General features: G+C 33.6%; 1 protein-coding gene across 3 annotated transcripts in view; it reads left to right on the plus strand.

Moving 5' to 3' along the window:
* The window catches only part of URB1 (URB1 ribosome biogenesis homolog), a 96,841-nt gene that overhangs the window by 27,784 nt on the left and 52,850 nt on the right, over positions 1–16,207 (plus strand). For all 3 annotated transcript variants that reach the window (XR_004232936.1, XM_023498904.2, XM_012544405.3), the window contains exons 11-18: positions 436–609; positions 4,907–5,045; positions 6,506–6,622; positions 8,165–8,277; positions 11,593–11,700; positions 13,440–13,556; positions 14,136–14,274; positions 16,035–16,205. Coding sequence is in view for 2 of the 3 variants with exons in the window: in XM_023498904.2 (XP_023354672.1) it covers positions 436–609; positions 4,907–5,045; positions 6,506–6,622; positions 8,165–8,277; positions 11,593–11,700; positions 13,440–13,556; positions 14,136–14,274; positions 16,035–16,205 (1,078 nt within the window). In the remaining variant the exon portion in view is untranslated. The remainder of the gene's footprint in view (positions 1–435; positions 610–4,906; positions 5,046–6,505; positions 6,623–8,164; positions 8,278–11,592; positions 11,701–13,439; positions 13,557–14,135; positions 14,275–16,034; positions 16,206–16,207) is intronic.

The following is a 16,207-nucleotide window of genomic DNA, read 5'->3' on the forward strand; positions in this document are numbered from 1 at the left end:
ATGAAGTTGTTTCTTAAAATAAATACCTAATATGAACTTGATGTTTTGACACTTGTGTATTTATAAGTAAAGTGACAAAAAAAAAAAAAAAACCATTTAATTCTAGTTGGGAAAGTTTCAAATAATAAAGCTTTATTACTCTATGATAAAACATATTGTATCAAGAACATCATTGGCACAGGGGCAATCCATATCACATAACTCCAAAAAAAGTCTGTCTTGTAACCTGAACTCTTTCAGTAATTTTCCTTTCAAGGAAGAAAAAAAATCACTGATTGATGACCCCAGGATAGTCCTCTAAAGGATCCTTGAGTTCTAAAAGTCTTATATTTTGTCTTGGGTTCTATTAGTTAGATTCTACCTTGTGAATTTACAGTTTATGTGTCTTATAAAGAAGTGTCATTGATTGATCTTTTCCTCCTTCATTCTTTCTAGTTGGAAAACAAATCAGTAAATCATACAATTTTATCACTTATTTCCACCATTTTGAAGAGAGCATTAAAAAACATTGATCACTGTCTCAATAAGGATATATGGCAGGAGTCAAGCATCTATACTCCTGTGATGATGGAGGAATTTGTGCATCTGTACAGAGAAGCTGTAAGCAAGGTAAGAAAGGAAGCAGTGACACATACATTGTATCTAGGATATACTAGGACATATTCAACATATAAGGGACTGCTTGCCATCTAGGGGAGGGGGTGGAGGGTGGGAGGGAAAAATTGGAACAGAAGTGAGTGCAAGGTATAATGTTGTAAAAAAAAATTACCCTGGCATGGATTCTGTCAATAAAAAGTTACTATAATTAAAAAAAAAAAAAAAAAAAAAAAAAAGGAAGCAGTGTGGTTCTTTCCAAAGTAATTTTAAAACACAGAAGTGAATAGCAGGTAGCTATGCTGCAGCAGCAGGTGGGTAAGGAAGATAAGTTGTCCTGAGTGAAGAACACCAGAAAACCAGAACAGGGAAAAGCTTAGAGATGGAAGGTCTTGCACAACAAGAAGACACAGAGTCCCATTGTTGGATTTAAGCTCCCAGCTTTGTGATTATGGGCAAGTCATGGAACCAGCTGCAACATCTTCAGTTTCTTTTAGCGTCTACCAATGAATACAAGTATCAAAATACTTCTAAAAATAAAGGCCAAAAATTTTTTGATGGATTATATATGAATAAATTTCTTATTATAATTTGCATTTTAAAAATATATATTAATTTTAAAGTGACAATGGTGTAATGGATAAAGAATCACCCTTATGGTGAGGAAACCATTTAATGTATACTGGCTATGACCTTCATCTCATATGAAATTCCCTAAGATTAAGGTGCAGAGCAGCTCCTTATTTGCATTGATAGAGGGAATGTTTCCAGTAGGAATTCCTTATACTAGTGAATTCCATATCTGTTCTTTGTATCTTCTTCTTTCCACATATTATTTTCTGTGTATTTATTTGAGTCTTATTTCTCCTATTCTTACAAATGTAGTTGGGGTCAGTAAATATATTGTTTTGGTTTTATTTTTTTCACTTTGTGTCATTTGTTGTGCCTTGCCATTGTGTTTCTCAAATACTTGTTGTTTTTTCCAGTGCAGTAATATTCCATTTCATTCAGATATCTGTTTGTCCTACTGTTTTCCAGTAATTTGACACGTTTTCAGTTTTTTTAATTATAAATTGTGCTGCTGAAATATACTCATAAATCTTTCCAAATGAGTCAGTAATAATGAAGAGCAAGATCTAGAAATGAGTAGGATCAATTTTATGGTTCATGTGACATGATTTCATATTGCTTTCCAAGTAAGATTACACCAATTCATAACTCTGCTAGCTATGTAATTTGTATCATATTTTCAAATTATATACATTATCTCATTTGAATTTCACTACTGTTCTATTTTTATTGTTCAGTCATATCTGATTCATTACCACTTTTGAGGTTTTCTTGGCAAAGTTACTAAAGTGGTTTGCCATTTCCTTCTCCAGATCATTTGACAGATGAGAAAATTGAGGCAAACAGGGTTAAGTAAATTTGCTTGTGGTCACAGAGCTAGTAAGTGTCCGAGGTCAGAGTTAAACTCAGGAAGATGAATCTTCTGATTCTCACCTTGACTCTTTATCCACTGTACCGTCTAGACTTTCTTGTGTCAGATAGCTACTAAGTATCAGAAGCAGAATGGGAACCTGGTCTTGCTGTCCAGTACTCTATTGCCCTAAATCACACTTCTTCAGAATAGACCTGTTCTGTTACATGGAGCCAGGAGTAGGCAGGCCACCTGCCTTAAAAGGTTGTTGTCATTATTATGGAGAAAGTGCTTTGTAGACCCTTAAAATGCAATAGAGGTATGAGCTATTGGTATTCTTTACCCAGGGATTATGCTGAATGTACTAAAGTCTGAGAAAGTGGTGGGAACATCAGATCAGCATTTTTCATGTATAGTTTAGAAACATCAGGTGGTCTTTCATCAGATTACCAACAGGTTGTGTGTTAGAAATTCATTTTTAAGTCAGTCATTTAAAATTCATAGCCCATTCACAGGACAAAATAGTCACTGACTATGGTAATCTAGTGTTTGACAAGCCCAAAGATCCCAGCTTTGGGGATAAGAACTCACTATTTGATAAAAACTGCTAGGAAAATTGGAAACTAGTATGGCAGAAACTCAGCATTGACCTACACCTAACACCATATATAAGATAAGGTCAAAATGGGTTCATGATCTAGACATAAAGAATGAGATAAACAAACTAGAACGTAGGATAGTTTATCTCTCAGATCTGTGGAAAAGCAAGAAATTTGTGAGCAAAGAACTAGAGATCATTATTGATCTCAAAATAGATAATTCTGATTATGTTAAATTAAAAAAGGTTTTGTACAAACAAACCTAATGCAGACAAGATTAGAAGGGAAGCAATAAACTGGGAAAACATTTTTATATTCAAAGGTTCTAATAAAGGCCTTATTTCTAAAATATATAGAGAATTAACTCAACTTTATAAGAATTCAAGCCATTCTCCAACTGATAAATGGTCAAAAGATATGAACAATTTTCAGATGAAGAAATTGAAACTATCTGTAGTCATATGAAAAGGTGCTCCAAATCACTATTGATTAGAGAAATGCAAATTAAGACCATTCTGAGATACCACTACACATCTCTCAAATTGGCTAAGATGACAAGAAAAGATCATAACAAACGTTGGAGGGGATGTGGGAAAACTGGGAGACTGATACATTGTTGGTGGAATTGTGAACAGATCTAACCCTTCTGGAGAGCAATCTGAAACTTGGCTCAAAAGTTATCAAGCTGTGCATACTCTTTGACCCAGCAGTGTTTCTATTGGGTTTATATCCCAAAGAGATCTTAAAGGAGGGAAAGGAACCCACATGTGCAAAAATATTTGTGGTAGCCCTTTTTGTAGTGGCTAGAAACTGGAAACTGAATGTATGCCCATCAATTGGAAAATGGTTGCATAAATTATGACATATAAAACGTTATGGAATGTTGAAACGATCAGTAGGATGATTTCAGAGAGGCCTGGAGAGACTTACGTGAAGTGAGCAGTCCAGGAGATCATTATGCAAGTCAACAAGATTATACGATGAACAATTCTGATGGACATAGCTTTCTTCAACATTGAAATGATTCAAACCAGTTCCAATTGTTCAGTGATGAAGAGAGCCATATATACTCAGAGAGAGGACTGTGGGAACTGAGTGTGGACCACAACATAGCATTTTCACACTTTCTGTTGATGTGTGCTTGCATTTTGTTTTCTTTCTCAGGTTTTTTTCTAGATCTAATTTTTCTTATGTAGCAAGATAACTGTATAAATATGTATACATATATTGGATTTAACATATTTTAACATACTTAACATGTATTGGGCTACCTGCCATCTAGGAGAGGGGATGAGGGGAAGAAGGGAAAAATTTGGAAGAGAAAGTTTTTCAAGGGTCAATGTTGAAAAATTACCCATGCATATGTTTTGTAAATAAAAAAGCTTTAATAAAATAAAATTCATAGCCCATTTTCTTGAGGGAACTTCAAAGAATTTTCCTAGAGAAACAATATTATAAATAGTGGTTCAGTATTTTTATAAACCTTATAGAGAAAAAAAGTCCATAATGAAGATAAATTAGCTCATCAGATGAACATGGATTCCTTGAAACATGGCAGAAAGGGGGCTCCTTGTGCTCCACTGTGATGAATGAAAATTCTGAGAAACATAATTTCTGGGCAGTTAATAGTTTTTTTAATTATGGTTAGGAAATAATAAAATGATGGTTCTTGGCTTTCTTTCATAAACCAAAGTCCTCCCTCAGGGAACATTCAAGGCTTAAAAACTTTGGAAAAGGGGATATACCTGAGGATGGAAATCAACTCTAATTGGTTAACAATCAATAAGGGCATACACATTAATGATGAGATGGGCAAAAAAGTTTTCATTTCCTTCTGCTGAGAATGAGACCAGAACATGGGATTCAACTTCCAGCAATGGACAAAATAATCTACCCATGTTACACTGACTGATTTTCTCCTTCATAAGCTTTATAAAGTCATCATAAATTCTAATGGAAGATCCCAAGGAAAGGTGTTTATTTCCTCAGAGCAAAATCTTGACTAGACTGGATTCTATTTGTTAAAACCTAGTTGAGAAGAGTCCCACTCAAGATCAAAAATCATGTTCCCTGGGAATTTGGGCTGTCCCAGCTATCAGCAATGTCCTTCAGAAACTGGCTGACTAACCTACAGGAGTTGGTTTCCTATGAGGAAATAGAAAGGGAAAAACTTAATCTTAATAACTGGTTATTCGTATATGAGAAAAATAATCATTTCTCTCACCATCCTAGCTGTGGTGAGAAGGGAAGTTTAAAGAATTTGTGTTGACTCTGTTTTCCTTTTCCTATATAGCTTTTGCCAGATTTGAACAATATTGTATGTGTGTGGCAATCACTTGGAAAGCAAAAAATAGATGAAGATGGCGGGTTAGAAAAAAAAAATTCCCTTGAAGATGAGAAAACTGAAACTACAGAAGTAGACCACAAACATGGTGAGTGTATGTGTGGATTCTTCAAGTATATGCCAATGATTTGTTTTTTACCTTATGAAAAAAAACCTGGGAAAATATATTAGTAAGTTCAGCTATTTCTGGATTTTTGTAAATGGATGTTATATTATTTCTCAATTTTGGGGGGAGCAAAAATAAGGAATAGATTACATGACAGTTTTATCTTGAATCGTCTGCATTGAAACATTAATTTTAATAAGTTATTTATAATTTCAAAGAAATAGATAAAAAATAGCCAGCTGTTTTCCTGTCTAAGAATTTGGCTTGTAAAATTTGGTTTAACATATATTCCTTATCAGGAGAGAGTATTTATACTTTATATTATAGAGACTATAAATACTTCTTTCAACTCACATACCTTCAGTTACCAAATCTTGCCATTTTTATCTTTACAAAATTTCTTGTATGTATCTCAATACTCAACAGCTACCATCTTAATTCAGGCCCTTATCACTTCTCATCTGGACTATTTCAATAGTCTCCTAGTTGGTCTTTCTACCTTAAAATTTTCTCCATTCCAATTCCTCTTCTACGTAACACTAAAGTAGTTTTTCTAAAACTCATGTCTGATTGTTTCAATCATTTCTCTTTCCTCTCCCCCAATCCCAGTCTTAAATTACATTAAATTACAGTGGTTCCCTATTATCTATAGGATAAAAAATAATTCTTCTCTTTGGGATTTAAATGTCTTTACCACTTGGCCCCTTCTTATCTTTCCAGTGTTCTTTCACATTATTTTTCTTCTATAAACTCTGCAGTTCAGCTAAATGGGTCTGCTCACTGATTCAAAAACAATGTATTCCATTCCTTTCTCTGTACTATTTTTCTCCAGTACCTGGAATGTACTTCCTCCTCCCCATTTATTATGTCTTCCTTCAAGACTCATTTCTAGCTCTAACTCCTTTGTGATGCTTTTCCTGATTCTCCTCAATTGCTATAGTCTTTCACCTCTCAAAATTACCATTATTCATTGTTTATATAGTTATATATGTTTGTTATTTGCTTTGTTAGAATACAAGTTTTTTGAGAATATGGTCTGTTTCACTTCTCTCTGTATCCCCAAAACAGTACCTGGTTCATCGAAGTAAGCATTTGATAAATGCTTTTTGATTGCTATACCATGATGACTCTTGACCCATCTGCTAACCCCTGCACAGCCTAGCACAATGTGGCTCCCCACAGTGGTATTCTGAGCCAAATTCAGTGCCTGGTTGCTGTTTTATGTATTTTCTTTTTTTAACCATGGTATAGTTTTATGTGATTAATGATGAAACTTGTTTTAATTAATATTTGAAGAAATTTTTTCTTTCTAGGTCTTAGCAACATTAAAAAAATCAATATTTTATTGGCATTAGAATTGATATGATTACTAAAGTATAACTGATTAAAAGAAAACAAAAATGACTGTATTCTCTAATTTATCTTGGTCTTATTTGGTTTAGATGATGCAGAAACAACTCTTTTGAAGGCTATTTTACTTCAGGTCATTTGTCTTTATCAGATGGTTGTTCCCCATGTTGTCATTCAATGTACATTTGACTTCAGCAAGCTTCTAAAAGGTATGTCTGAGATTTTTACAGTTATTCCTTAGTTATCTATGCCTCCAGCATTGAGCAGTACTGCAAATAGTCCAGAAGAGTAGGCAAACTTTCTTGGTGTACTTTGGTATGAATTATATATTTTTTCCCTCTAACAAACTTGTCTTCTTGACTATATCTGCCTAGCTAAATATTAAATAAGCATTTCTTCCTTTCCATATACCAGTTGATGAAGGGTTATTGTTATTATAGAACTATTCCTGGGAGTATCGAGATATTTGTTATGGATGATACACAGACAGATCTACAAAAATGTATTGTAAATCCTCTGAATTTATCTGAAGGCCAGGCCAGCTTGCTCAAACAGATAAAAGTTCATTGGGAAGATAGATTACCAGCTGTTATATTTTGTTCTTTTTCAGCATAACAATTCACAAAATGACAAAAATTGCAGATGCGTCAGTTCCGTGAAAGCCCTTTCCTCTTTTGCCATGATAATGGAAGAAAAGTAGTGAATGATCATCAGAATTTTAGGCCATTTATAAGCATTAATTTAACTTCTGGTACATTTAATCTGTGATCTTGTTCTGATGACCAAGTTGGCAAAATTGGAGGAATTTGAATTATATGCTGTTTTTATGCCCTAAATGTAAATGAAATCAGTAGATCCAAAGAAGTGTCAAATTAATGTTGGCTTTCAGTTTCTCCTCACAGTGTGAGGACTTGATTGCTTCAGGTACTGAGAAGCAAACAGATATTATCATAGCATACTGATCCTCTTTTTGCCTTATATTATTCTGAGGAAAGTAACAAGGCCACTGCTTATTAGCTACCATTCCTTGAACTGGATAAAATAGAGAGGTTTTAGAAAACTTGATAAGATTCTGTTCCCTTCAGTCATCACATACTTTGATATTTGATAACTTAATTGTGAAAATCTTGCAGGAGGATGGGGAAAAGCTAGATTGGAAAGTTTGTGAAGGCTGGTGGCTTCAGAAAGATCACTTTGACAGTAGAATGGGAGATGATTTAGAATAGAGTAGATCTGTGGCAGAGAGATCAATGAACAGACTATTGGAACAGTTTGGCCGTGAGGTAATGAGGGCATGCACCGGGGTAGTCAGTCAACAATCTCCCATCCCAGAATATTTCTAGATGTATTGTGACATGATCATCAAGTATGCAGGGTTAAATGGAAAATAGTTAATTGAAAAGTTGAAAAAAGATTCAGATTAGAACAGTCCACGCTTGAGGTAATAATATGCTACAATAGTGGTAGCTTTGGGAATGGTCAGCAAAGGGCAAAAACAAGACACTGGGAAAGAATCAAAAGAACCCATGAGTGACTGAATGTAGGAGTAAAACAGAATTACTGTAGGAATCAAAGATGCTACCATATAATACTGATTGCTTAGCTTCCTTTTCTTTTGCGAAAACCAAGTCTTTTGTCTTGTTCATCTAATTGTGGGAATTAGACTCAACAGCAGCTGCTGCCTTCAGAAATTTCTAACTTAGAGCTTTTCTCCCAAGACTCATTCATTTTTTTTTTCTCTCAAACTCTAGGTATCATTTCAGAAGAGGGATTTCAAGAGGAAGTTCCTCCTGTCCTTCAGTACTATATTCTGAAAGTGGCCCTAGAATTGCCTGCCAGCAAATTTGCCTGGTTAAAAGGACAGGTGGGGCCAGTTGTCTTTTGTCAATCATATAACTTCATAGTCTAAAATTGATATAATGTATCAAAAATCTTATGTAGGGCCTAACTAGATATATTTCTAGCAGAAACATGAATTTTTATAGGGAGTAGGAGAGTAAAGAAAATGTTGGTTGAAGTTGAACAATATATCAACCATATTGTATAGAAGTTCATGTCCAGATCTCTGAAAAAGAAAAACCAACTTGTGTGATTAATGGCAACATAAACTGTGAAATTTGTCTTCAGGCATTTTGCCTATTAAGTTCAAGGGGTTTGTGATATAATTGAACAAGAAATAGGACATATTTTTACTGATCCGTAATCTCATTGTGGTGCATACTCTTCAGTGACAATGGTAGCTCATGCTTTCTTATCCAGTATAACTCTTGTCCTTGCCCTCCTATTACAGTTCTTATGGAAGGAGAACCTTCTTCTAGATCTTGTGACATTGTATGGACAGTAGTGGACCACATGGGCTGTCTGATATGTATTAATCCATCAATATCACTGCAGGACCAGAGCACTGCCTTTCTAGTCTTATACATCTTTGATGTTATCTTTTATGATCTTTTTGCATAATTATTTATTGGTAATTTGATCTAGGTTGCTCACAGCTATTATGTATCTCTCTGTCTCCCTTAAGTTGATCTGCAGTTTAACTCTTCAAAGACTGGCATTTCATATCATATCTGAAATCAATATCTTTATAGTATACTTTATAGTATAAGATATAAGTATCTACTATAAGATACTATGTATAAGTATACTACTTATACTATCTTTTATCTTTATAGTATACTTTATATCTATATGATACTTTATACTTTATCTTTATACTATAGTTGATAGTAATTTCCAAAAATACTTGAGAATGCTATGTCATTTTGACTCCTAAATATACAGATACTTGGGTTTAACTTCTTGAGGCTTACCTTCATTATAATAGAATTCACACAACAAGGATATTAAGCCATAGGTTTTCAGTTCTTTGCTATTGGGAAAGAGCTGTTTATATATTTTATTAAATATATTATAGCCATTATTGTATAGTTATTACATAACATATTTTGTGTTTATATATGTGTATATATGTATATTTGTACAAATGAGTCTTTTTTTCTCCTGCTTTGATCACTTTGGGATTTGACTATAGTAATAATATCACTGGGTCAAAGAATATTCACAGTTTAGTGACTTTTTCAAATTCCTCTCCAAAATGGATAGGCCAATTCACAGCTCCACCATTGGTTCTTTAATATATATATTTCTTATCTTCCTTCCTTCCTTCTCTTCTTCCTTTCTTCCCTTCCTTTGCTTCCCTTCTTTCACTTCTTTCTCTCTAACATTTGGGGTTGAGTGACTTGGGTCTAGACCTGGGTCAAGTGACTTTGCCAATCTGATGAGTGATAGCTAAAACCTCAGAGTTGCTTTAATTATAATTTCTTTAATTACCAATTCTTTCAAATAAATGAACATTTATTATTAAGTGTTTGTTTATATGCATATACATATATATGTGTGTGTGGCTGTGCTAAGCACTGGAGATACAAAGAAAGGCAAAATAGTCTGTTTTCAAAGTATTTAAAACACTGATAGTGACAACATATAGGCAACTATGTACAAATAAGATGCATTTGAGATGTATTTGAGACAATCTGCTTTATGTTGATAAAGCACTAGCTTTAGTTGGGGACTGAGAAAAGCTTCTATGAGATTTTACCTGAGACTTGTAGGAAACAAAGAGGCGGAGATGGGAGGGAGAGCATTCCAGTCAAGGGGAACAGCTGCTGGAAATGTAGGGAACCAGGAGATGTAAGGTTTTGTGGGAGCAATAGCTTGTAGGGTAGGATATGTTGAATTTAGCATCTGTCTATTGGACATTCAACTTAAGATATACAATGAGCATTTGGAAATACAAGACGAGGTTAGAGAATAGAGATTAGAACTGGGCAAGAGGATCTTAGAATTATCTGTGCAGAGATGATAATTTATCCATGAGACCTGATGAAATCTCTAAGTTGTTTAAAGAGAGAAGAAAAGACGGCCCAATACATTCATCCACTTTGAGCAGGCATGTGATATTCTAACATAGGAAACTGAGAAATAGAGCCAGACCAGTAGCGAGGAGACAGGAACATGTAGACCTAGAGGGAAGAGACTGATCGACACTGTCAGAGGCTGCAGAGGTCAGGAACAGTGAAGGGGGAGAAAAGACCAATTTGGCAATTGAGATCACTTGGTAACTTTAAAGAGAGCAGGTTTAATTGAATGATGAGGTCAAAAGACAGCAGAGAATTTAGAAGATAATGGAAGGAAAGGAAGTGGAGGCATTAATCACACATAACCTTTTCAAGGTGTTCAGCCATGAAAGGAAAGATTGATATAGGAGGATAGTAGAGATAAATGGATCAGTTTTTGTCAAATATGGTTTCTTACTCTAGTTGCTAAAGTTTATTCTTTTATTTCTGTATGTGTATCTAATCTAATCCACCAATAAATCTACATCTTATTTTGATTACTACTGTTTTGCAGTATATAATTTGAGATATGATAGTGCTAAAACCCCTTCTTTCCTAATTTTTTTCATTATTCCTCTTGAGATTCTTGACCTTTTAGACTTTCATATTTCTTTATTTTTTCCTAATTCTCTAAATTAATCTTTTTATATTTTTATTCCTATGGCCCTGAATAAATAAATCAATTTAACAAGTATTGCTATTGTTATTATTTAGGCTTGATCTATTCTCATTGTTCTTGTTAACTCTTCATCATTTCAGTTCCTTCTGTGCCTTCTTCCTCTTTTTATCTTTTATCTTTTGCTTTTCTTTGCCTTTTCCTTCTCTTTTAAATTTAAGATCCTTACAAATTTGTACTTTTCTTCCAACTTCACTCTCTGACTTTGAACTTCCCAAATTCCAAATTACTTTCTCATTTTTCTTCAACTTCTATCTTTCCATTTCTTTCTATAGAAATTGGATCTGTAATGAATCAATCATAAATCAATACACTAGGAAGAATCTTTGGCATTGTCAATCGATTCCTTACCCTCTCCATAGCCAATGTTACTTACTTCCTCACTTTGCTTGGCAGAACTCTGTTCAGCTTTACATTTTGAAGTGTTGCTTTCTCATTAATAAAAGCCACAGTGAATCTTGAGTTTAAAAAATGCAGATGTGGCAGTTTTTTTGGTCAGAAACCAATAATGTACAATGCTTCTCTTTCATGAGTGATCTTCCCTTGTGGATTTTTTCAAAAGGATTAAATTCTATCTTAAATGTCCTATCCCTGTTTCCTTTAGGAAAGTCCAAATAGTGGAGAAAGATCTGTGTTTTATTTGCTGATGAAAATGTTTGTGACAAGTAAACACTCACAACTTAAAGCATCAACAAAACTATTGATTACAAAGGTGAGCATTTCCCATTGTTTCCTATTCAAGCTACTATATTTCATCACATGTTGGCTTCTAGGTTTTAAAGCTTCTGTTGCCTTTAAATTTAAAAATATGATTTTTTGTTGTATGCCTCAGTTTTAACTTAATATGCTCTTGGTAAGGACTGTTTAATGATTCATAAGAATACTCTTCTATATTCCAAAAACTCCCAGGTCTTTGATGAAGGAGTAAATTAAGATGATTTCAGCTGTTGCGAAAGGCATCATGGAATAGTAGATAGGATTTTAACCTTGGCATCATAAATATCTGAGTTCAAATTCTGCCTTTAACTTTTACCAGCTGTGTGACCCCCTAGCAAGTCATTTTATCTTTATGGCTTAGACAGCTTCTTAGAACTTATCTATTAAGACATAAATAGATCTCAATTTGCACTGGTAGAGGAAATTTCAAAACTGGAACTTTCTTAGGCTTACAGATTTGCAGATCCTTCCTATTTACCTTTTTCTCTGACACATTTTCTATAAATCAACATAATAATTGATATTTGTATAGTTTTTTAAGTTGGGATGTGCTTATATAGTTTAATAACTAGTTCTCTGGGGGAAAATATGCACATGATCCACTTTTCGATTTAATTTCTATTACTGACATTTTTTCCATCACTTTTTTAAAGTAATCAAAACAACCAGTCAACCTTTGATTTATTAGTATATATTAGTAGGGTTGGCTGATTTCTGATGTGTAAATGCTTGTTCTCAAAATTCAACAAATGTTTTTCAGAGACAGGTTAAAGCTGGTTCTGGCACACTTCTGGCTTTAACATTTGCAAAATACTTCATCTTTATTATCTCACTTAATCCTTACAACTGTTGATAAGTGCTATAACTGTAATTATCTCTTTTTTATATTTAAAGAAACTGAGACTTAGAGAAGTTAATTGTCTTGTTCATGAGCACATAGCTAGGGAGAGTTTCAAAGAGAATTTGAACCTAGGAATTCCTGACTCCCAGTTCCAGCACTCCATTCACTGTATTACCTAGCTGCTTCAAAGATGAGGTTCAGCCCAATCCAGAATGAAATATCAAAAATTTCAATCTGAATTAATAGGTTTTTGCTGTTATACACAGTATTTGTTGCTTTGCTTTTTATTGTTATAAGAGCCTATGCTATAGTTCCAATTTAGTGGTGAGACTTCTCTGGGATCTGAGATAATCTTGACTTATCTTAGATTCTGTTCTGTGATACATAGATTCTATTATAAATCATCACTGTGATACCCATGATTGAATCAGAACAAATAGAGAGGTCAAAACATAGGCATTCTTTTCTATATAGTCCCCACTTTAAAAATATTGAAGTTAACCCCTATTTGATTTGCACTCATTATTTATACCTGTTCAGTGGTTTTTATACATTTATTTTTAATACATATTGCTTTAGGAATCATAGTGAGAGAGAAAAATCAGAGCAAAAGGAAAAAAAATGGGAAAGATTTAAAAAAAAAAAAAAACAGAAGAAGTGAACGTAACATGTGTTGATTTACATTCAGTCTCCATAGTTCTTTTTCTGGATGCAGATGGCATTTTCTGTTCAAAATCTATTGGGATTGCTTTGGATCACTGAATGACTGAGAAGAACTAAGTCTTTCATAATTGATCATTGCACATTCTTGCTATTATTGCTGAGAAGTATGAGGTGATACCTGAGAGTTGTTTTTTAATTTGTATTTCTCCTGCATTTCATCTTTTTGACAGATTTTACGTGACACTGGAGTATTTGAATATACATGGAAAGAGCTAGAACTATGGGTGGAGCAATTAGATAACACAGCAGAAAACAGAAAAGAAGTTGTGATTCAGTTTTTGGAATGTGTAAGACTTTATTTCATATCTCTAAATGTGAAAGGAGACTGAACAAGGATTTTTTTTTTCCTTTTGACAATTAAAATTTTTTTTTTAAGTAGTTTTTAAATGAAGATTTTGAATTTTGGTTTAAAAATTTATTTCTGTAATGTAACAAAAAATTTAGATTTTCTTCATGGTGCTACTTGATTCTTTTACGTATCAGGAAGACATTATTAAACTTGCTGAAAATCCCCTAAAGGATTTGGCAGGGTAGCTTAAAAACTCAGTGGTGTAACAAATGGGAAACAGTGTTAGCCTGTCTGGGTCAGTGACTTTTAGGTACATCTTGGTCCATCTGAAAGCTCTATTCATTCAATGAGTTAGTGGTATTATAGTCCTTAAGATGGTATAGTACTTGAAGTTTCCACAGATATTAAAAAAAGAAGAAGAAGGAGAAAAAGAAAGGAAAAAACTGCAAGTATAGTTGTTTTCATTAGTAGAAAGAAATATTTTTAGGAATTGATTCTTGTTTGTAAGTATTAACCCTTTTTATATTTATCTATATAACTAATGGTAATGACTTGTTTTTTTGTCTTTAATGTACAGGTTTTGTTGCAATTGGTAACAAATCCCTATTCATATACAGACAAGGCAGCAGATTTTGTTCAAGAAGCTAGTACACTACAGGCCACTGTGGTGAAGCAAGATGCTGATAATGTTAGCATACCTGTATCACACATTGATGGTATGTCGCTCTTGTCCTCTGGCTTTAATCCAAGATTTTAGAGATCAAATTGCAGAAAGCTATGTAGAGCAAAAAAAGAGAAATTTAATGATTTATGGCATTTTCCTTAAAGGTAAATGTTAATTGTAGTAAACTTGAGAAATATCATAGTGTAATGCAAAATATACTTGATTTGTAGTAAAGAGTCCTGGGTTTGAATCTTTGGTCATCTCCTTAAGCTTGTATGGCTTTAGACAAGCTGCATAACCTCTTGGGATTCCACTTTTCTCATCTCTAAAATGATAGGATTTTAGGATTTGATGATCGCTTCTAGATCTTAGTTTGTGATCCTGTGTCATACCTGGCAAAGCCATAACTTTTCCAGATATAGATTCAGTTAATATTAGAAATGAAATAAATGCTTTTATTTGTTTTGTTTTGTTTTGTTTTAATCATAAAATATAATAGCAACTGCAAGTTCCTTGTATTATTGGGTAGAGACAGCTCGGTCACCTTAATTTGTTGGAGAGGCATATTGATATAATGGAGGGAATGCCTAGTGAGGAAACTCAATCTGTCAGTGCAGATTGGCAGTCATTCTGCATCTTTGAATCTTAGACAGTTATCTAGGATGCTGACAAGTTTAGTAAGTTACAGTGTGTCGGAAGCAAAATGTGAACTTAAGTCTCTTTGACCCCAAAGCCAACTCTCTAGCCATTACTCCATTTATTTTTGTTCGGTCATTTTTCTCCCTCAGAGTCACTCCTGTGAATTTCAGATTAGAGAAAGCTTATGTTATCTGCTTAACTAAATATCATGTATTTTATTAATCATGGGCTTTTTTTTTTTTTAATTTATTTAACCAAAAGCAATTTTCTCTCTTTTGTTACTCTATCCTCTGCCAAAATCAGGAAAAAACAAAAAACCTCAACCTTTTAAACAAAATGTTTGGTCAGGCAAAACAAATTCCTACATTAGTTACGTCAGAAAAAAAATGTCTTATTTTACTATCTCTTGGTCAGGTAGTAACAATGTTTTATCACTATTCCTCTAGTATTATGGTTAGTCATTATTTTGATCAAAGTTCTTAATAATTTTCAAAATGATTTATTTTTTAAATTGTTATTATTATTGTATAAACTATTCTGGTTTTGCTCAATTCATTCTTCATTAGTTCATATAAGTTTTCCCAGTTGCCTCTGAGACAGTCCTCTTTATTACTCCATATGGCACAATATATTAATAATCCATTATATTCATATGTTATAATGTATTCATTCATTCTCTACTTGATGCACATCCCTTAGTTTGTAGTTCTATTAGGAAAAGAGCCACTATAAATATTTTTGTGTATAAGGGTTGTTTTTCTCTTGCTTTGATCTCTTTAGGAAACAATACTAATAATATTGTTGCTGAGTCAAAGGATATTTCCAGTTCATTGACTTCTTGAACATAGTTCCATATTGCTTTCTAGAACTTCCAGTTACCTCACAGTTCCACCAGCAATGTATTAATGTCTGTTTTCTCATAACTCCTCTAGTATTTGTCATTTTTCTTTTTTGTCAGCTTTGACAATCTGATGGATGTAAGATGGGGCATCAGAATTGCTTTAATTAGGAAAATAGTCTCTTATTTATAATGGATGAAGTATTGTATCGAGTTTTTCTTCTTTCCTGTTCCCACACAGTTATTGTTTGCATTCTCTTGTTCATACTTCTCATGGAACTGTTTGTATTTTATCCCTGTAGCTGTGTTTATTTGGATTTGTTAATTTCTTGTAGATATCCTGGATATGGTGGATGTCCTCATGGAGGACACTGAAGGCTTAGATGAGGAAGTTGGTTTCTCTTTAAATGAAGATATGATTCTGCTGACATTCCCATTCAGCGCCATAGTTCCTACAGCTCTGGAGAGCAGGAATAAATTGCTTCTTGGGAATGGAAATGATTCAGGT

Source organism: Sarcophilus harrisii, chromosome 3 (genome assembly GCF_902635505.1).
Source record: "Sarcophilus harrisii chromosome 3, mSarHar1.11, whole genome shotgun sequence".
NCBI classification, from domain to species: Eukaryota; Metazoa; Chordata; class Mammalia; order Dasyuromorphia; family Dasyuridae; genus Sarcophilus; species Sarcophilus harrisii.